Here is a 5,838-nt window from a genome sequence, read left to right as displayed (position 1 = left end):
ACACACACACACACACACACACACACACACACACACACACACACACAAACACAAACACAAACACACACACACACACACACACACACACACACACACATTGTCATGCTTCTCTGTGCTTGGTTATAATTTAGTCCTTACTTTTCAGTACAGATACAAACGTCCTTGGCGACTATCAGACAGAAGATGCTGAGTGTTGTGTCTCTATTCTGTTATTCCTTGATGATTAAACTTAGTCAATAAAAAGGAAAACAAAACAAAAACCTAGAAGTTACAAACAAAACCAGATTAGAGCAGATGATCAAACAATTCAAAATCACAAAACGTTCGGTAGATGCATGAAATCTGTTTCTAAATCAAAACGGAAAAAAATAACGAAAGACAAGCAGACACAGCGTTACTTATCGGTTTATTTTTGCAGTGACTCTCTGTCTCATTTTAAACACACTGCCTGCTAAACGCCAGCCCCCTCTCCAATTTTCCCATAAAGGACACGGGTGAGGGTGGGGGTGTAAACAAAACAAATCGCTTTACACAATATGAGAGGCAGTCTCTATCAAAAGGGAAAACCCACATCAACATCCATCTAAAGAATCCCGTGTTTTAAAAAATGTAATGATCAACAAGGGCATTGTGGCTTACTTGTTTCTTGAAATTTGCAGTCAAAATACAACTTTTGACATTCTTTTTACATGTGTCATAGGCCTACTTGTCACGCCGCAGAGCGGTGGAATCAGGCGCTCGTCATTTTTTGTGCTTATGGAGTTAATAGTTTCATCTGAAAGCTTGTCCATTTGTCTTGCTTTGTATGACAAAAATACCCATCAATCTTTAATAGGTCGCTACCCTAGAATTACAAAGTTCTATTTGCTCAGTACCCAAGTTTGAGAAATTTGAAGTTAAAAATAAAATTTTGAGGTCCACAACTTGTCAAGGTTTTCCGAACCCGAATTTAATTATCTTACAATTTTGATAGAGCAGATTAGAACATTTGGTTTTTGACTTCATAGTCCCCGTAGAAATATCAGCTAAAACTTTATAATTCTACAGCAGCGAGGTGTCGAGGTATTTGCAAGTTGAAAAGATAGGGGTCGCCTGGTTTCAGAGGTAAAAACTTCGAGACAATGGTCGTATAAGCTTGGTGACTGTCAAAGCTTTAGTTTTCTTTGGAAATTGGATATCTGGAATATTTTTGTTAGCCTTTGGTCAACGTTTTGCAGTATAACCCATATAGAAAAACGTGTCTTTTAAGTGGACATAAAAGGTGCAGGGCCAAAAAAATTGATAAAAATTGCTCAACAGGCACAAAAATGTCTGTTTCTTCGACTTTGTTATTTTGACGAGAGCCTGATTCTATCCCAATGCCTCGCATATTTTACCTTTGCACCATACACGTGATCGGCATGGTTGTGGGTGTAGACGATACCCTTCACGGGTTTCTTAGTGATCTTCTGGAATTCGGCCAAGACCTCCCTTCCGGCGTGCACACTCTCCGTGACGTCAACGATGACCACTCCATCCTCGCCTTCGATCATCATCGAGTTGGCAAGTGCGAAGCCGATAGCGACGTGAATTCTGGGTGTTACCTAGAGGATGGGGAAAGGGAGGGGGTGAGATTAGAAAGATCGAGAAAGAGAGAGGGTAGAGGTGAGACCATGATGAAAAAAATTAAGAAAGGGATCAACTAGTAGACAGACAGACAGACAGCCAGACATACAGCCAGGCAGACAAACAGACCAGGCAGACAGACAGACGGACAGACAAACAGAAAGAAAAACAGACAAACAGACAGATAGACAGAATGGAGGCGGAGGTTAATTACGTCCTCAGATCTTTGACCTTTGTACTTCTAGCCCCCACATAACTCATGCATCCCTTTGTCCGTCCATCTGCTCACCCTCTCTGATATTCCATAAATGTTCCGCCTGTTAGTTAAAATTTAGGCCTGTGCTAGCCACCCGGTCTGGGGTGGCTAGAGTTTTGCCACTCGAACGAATTCGGTCGATTAGCCTGACGCTACGGGCCCGTGGGGATTTCTGCGACCTCGGGTAGATAGCATTTTTTCATCCTTATCTCCCCTTCTTCTTTTTTATGTTTGTTACTCTCTTGTAACACCTCTAATCTTCTGGCGCTCAAATGACCTTATGCAGTTGCGAGCGCCGTAAAACCTGTACTAATACTAAAACTAAAAGAAGCCGGTCACGTACATCTAGTACTGGGTAACGTTAACACGGCCTGGCGGCCTTCCGATCGACAAGAAGCTAAAGAGAGCACCTAGCATACCTCTGTGATTGGCCCAAATATAGATGACGTATTTCCGCCATCTATGTTTCTGTCCTCAGAATAATTCGCGTCCGCAACCCGCAACTTGCGTGCGCAACTTTTGCCACCAGCGCAACTTTTGCTAATTGTTCATGCAACTTTTGCTATTTTCAAATGTAACTTTCTTCGGGGCTTCCCTCGCGAGTTGACTAGATCTATCACCCTTTATTATTATTCTTCAGAATGCCGGTGACTAAGTTTCTAAAAATATAAATGCAGCGTTGTGATGTTATTAAAGATTCTCTACTACCAATATGTTTCAATTGCCCTATCTCGCGGCCGAGCGAGACTTGGGTGCGACCTTGTCGGGGCGCTTGACACCCGTGATATTTGGGTAAACAAATGTTCCAGTGCTGAGTTGAAAGCGAGTAATTTTTGTATGCGGCAGAGAGAGAGAGAGAGAGAGAGAGAGAGAGAGAGAGAGAGAAACCCCCACTGGCCAGAACACGGTACATGCGCAGAAAGCCCCTCGCGACCCAGAAGCGTCAGGCTAATCGACCGAATTCGTTCGTGTAGCAAAACACTAGCCACCCCAGATTGGACGGCTTGCCACTTGGTAAAATATATCAGTTCATCCATCTATACCAGCTGTGCGTTGTTCATTTTATTCATCTCTACGTAAGTCTGAATTGTACATGTCACTTGTTCATATACATCTAACAATCCGCCGGTCACTTTATCCCTCTTTTCTCTTCCTACGTTGTGTGTAGGTCCGTGTTTCTATCTATCTATCTATCTATCTATCTATCTATCTATCTATCTATCTATCTATCTATCTATCTATCTATCAATACCCGTTCTTCCATCCATCCATCCATTCAGCCAGCAAGCCAGCCTTTCGTCTGTGCATCCATATATTATGGCTACTCCTTTCTGTTGATTGGTTTCTTTTAAAAGTGTTCATCGCTTTCTTTGTCTGTTAGATTGTCTAATTATCGAACTGTCAGCCAGGCTGCAACCTAAGTGCTCTTTTTCTATCATCTACCCACCAACAAGTGTCCAATCCATTCTCCATCACGTACCCACATTACAGTATCCTCACATGCTTACCTTAACGACTTCTTTGGTCTTGAACACCTTCGTATGTTCCTTCAACTTAGCTTTGTCTGGCACGTCTCTCTTGGCCACGCGGTGTAACATGGCTTTGCGCTGTAGCTCTGTGTAGTACATGTACCCCTGGAACAGCACTGCGGCGAGGGCGATTCCAATGCCCACATCTCGAATAGACACTCCCATGTCACCTGTTACTGCTGCTGCTGCTGCTGCTGCTGCTGTAGTTGTTGCTGTAGATGTTGATGTTTAGTTGGGTGGTGTTGAAGGCTCAGTTCACTATCTGAAGTTATACTGAAAGTGACACTTTAAAAAGTGCTAAAGTAGTAGAAGTAGTAGTAGAAGTAGTAGTAGTAGTAGTAGTAGTAGTAGTAGTAGTAGTAGTAGTAGTAGTAGTAGTAGTCGTCATCGTCGTCGTCGTCGTTGTATTTGTTTTTGTTGTTGTTGTTGATGTTGTTTTTGCTGTTGCTGTTTTGTTGTTGTTGCAGATTACGACTTATCAGCACAGTTATTTTCTACATCTGCATCACCAAAGCTTTTTTTTTTGCAGTTGTTTGTTTGTTTCTCTAATTGTTGCCGGGGGAGAGTATTTTTAAAATGTTTGTTTTTGTTTGTTGTTTTGTTTGTTTGGGGTTTATTTTTGGTATTTTTTGTTGTTATTTTTTTATTTGGGGGGGGGGGTGGTGTTGGTGGCGTTGTTGCAGGATTGTACTGTACAGTCAATCAGTATGACAACGTCATATTTCAATAGGAAGTGGTTATACAAGAAAAGAAAGTAGAAAATAATCACGCCAGCTGACTTCACATCGGCGTCTGTGGTGCAGCAGTTAGTCGCTTCAATGTCACACGCAGAAGATCTAAATTCAATTCCCATTCGGGATGATTTTTATCGAGTATCTCCGAGTTTTTTCAAGGACCTTGCAGCCGACTCTGCCTTGGTTGGTTCTGACAAGCAGAGTAGGTGCCCACTTTTCCTAAACGATCTAAAGTGTGCCGATGGGGACGTAAAATACTTACATTTTAGAAAAGAGGGCTTCGCAACGACCGCTGGCATACCACTTCTAAAAAAAAGTCAAATTCTTCTTTAAAAGCTTATACTTTCATTGACCCGAGCTGACAAAGCGAGTAATTTCGGTGGGTAACTGCTTGGGACGGAAAAGTTGTTGTTGCTATTTGATTATTTCTTGTTGTCTCAGTTGTTGTTACTGGCGAGAGTATCCTTATTCTTGCTGTTATTGTTATTTTGTCTTTTGCTACTGTTGGTCTCATTGTCCTTGTTTCAGTATGTGGCGAGTTAGCATAATGCTATCTCATTTCAAAAGGACCAGTATTTTTTGTTGTTGAAATGTTTGTTTGCGGACCTGTCAGCGCGAGGGGAATTTTTATCCTCGAGATTATATCAATGATAACCCTGGGGAAAATTAACTGGAACGCCTACCAGTCACGCACAAGCAGTAGAGTTCTGAAGAACCAAGGTTAAGTGTTATCAGAGGTTATCAACCTTGATATGAAAGATGAAAAGGTAGGCCTCATGAAACAGCTGGCCAATGCTACCGCTGAATGTTGTTATTGTTGGGAATTATAGTTACTGTTAATCAAATGACAAATTGTAGAGTTTAACGTCCCTTGCAACACTACAATTATTCAAGAGGCAGGAACCTCCGAGTTTAACGTCCACCTCCGATAGTTATCCAGCGAAAGGGGAATAACTATTTTAATGCCTTTTCTAAGGAGACAACGTCCGACCGAGCTGAGCCTCGAACCTCCGAACCCTCAATCTCACAACTTTGAGTCCGAAAGTCTAACCACTAGACTATCAAGGCCACTACGGGGTTACACCACAATCCAGTGCTAAATGCTTGGGTATCTAAGGGTGTCCTTTGGCAATATTTCTGGCCTCTTCGCGGTTTATGGCAGAGCGGGTTTGTTTTAGTCGAACGTTGTAAACAAAGTTTAAGAGAGTTTTCACATCTCGGGAGGAAAGTGACGAAGAAGCTGCCTCTTCTTGGCAAACGACGTGGCCTGCTTTCTCGGTCGGACTTGCTAGAGGTCTTCTCTTTACCGTACAGAAATGTCTGAACGCGCATCAATTTTATAAGGTTTTCACCTGGTGCGTCCCGGCTCTGCTTAGATGGTGGTGTTTATACATTCTGCTGAATGAATTCATTTATGCATCTTTAGCTGCAACCAGTTTTGCAGCAACGCCAAGTAAGGAAACAATCTGCTCCCTGTCACGACGGAACACCTAGCCACTGATCACTAGATATGGAGCTCCTCGTTTTGTCGTGATGGTTTCCGTAATTTTCAAGTGCGCAAAGTACATGTATACCAACGGACAGCCATTTGATATATTATGTTCGATGAAACCCTATCGAATAAGAAAGGTATGAGTTGACCACTAACAATTGTGAAAGACTGAGCAGACTTGTTTTGGGGTTGGGTTTTTTCAGTCACATGAGTAGGCCTACC

General features: G+C 42.4%; 1 protein-coding gene across 3 annotated transcripts in view; it reads right to left on the bottom strand.

The window, feature by feature from the left end:
- The window catches only part of LOC101851322 (putative alkyl/aryl-sulfatase YjcS), an 18,200-nt gene that overhangs the window by 11,128 nt on the left and 1,234 nt on the right, over positions 1 to 5,838 (bottom strand). The window contains exons 2-3 of one of the 3 annotated variants that reach the window (XM_005091226.3): positions 3,370 to 3,663; positions 1,377 to 1,583 (exon numbers count right to left, since the gene is read on the bottom strand). In XM_005091226.3, the coding sequence (XP_005091283.1) occupies positions 1,377 to 1,583; positions 3,370 to 3,555 (393 nt within the window). In that variant the 5' untranslated portion in view covers positions 3,556 to 3,663. The remainder of the gene's footprint in view (positions 1 to 1,376; positions 1,584 to 3,369; positions 3,664 to 5,838) is intronic. The other 2 variants (XM_005091228.3, XM_005091227.3) reach the window with 2 other exon arrangements.

The sequence above is a fragment of the Aplysia californica genome, unplaced genomic scaffold (genome assembly GCF_000002075.1).
Source record: "Aplysia californica isolate F4 #8 unplaced genomic scaffold, AplCal3.0 scaffold00027, whole genome shotgun sequence".
In the NCBI taxonomy this organism is placed as follows: domain Eukaryota; kingdom Metazoa; phylum Mollusca; class Gastropoda; order Aplysiida; family Aplysiidae; genus Aplysia; species Aplysia californica.
Note: the sequence above shows the minus strand (reverse complement) of the source record. Positions and strands in the feature narration are given on the sequence as shown.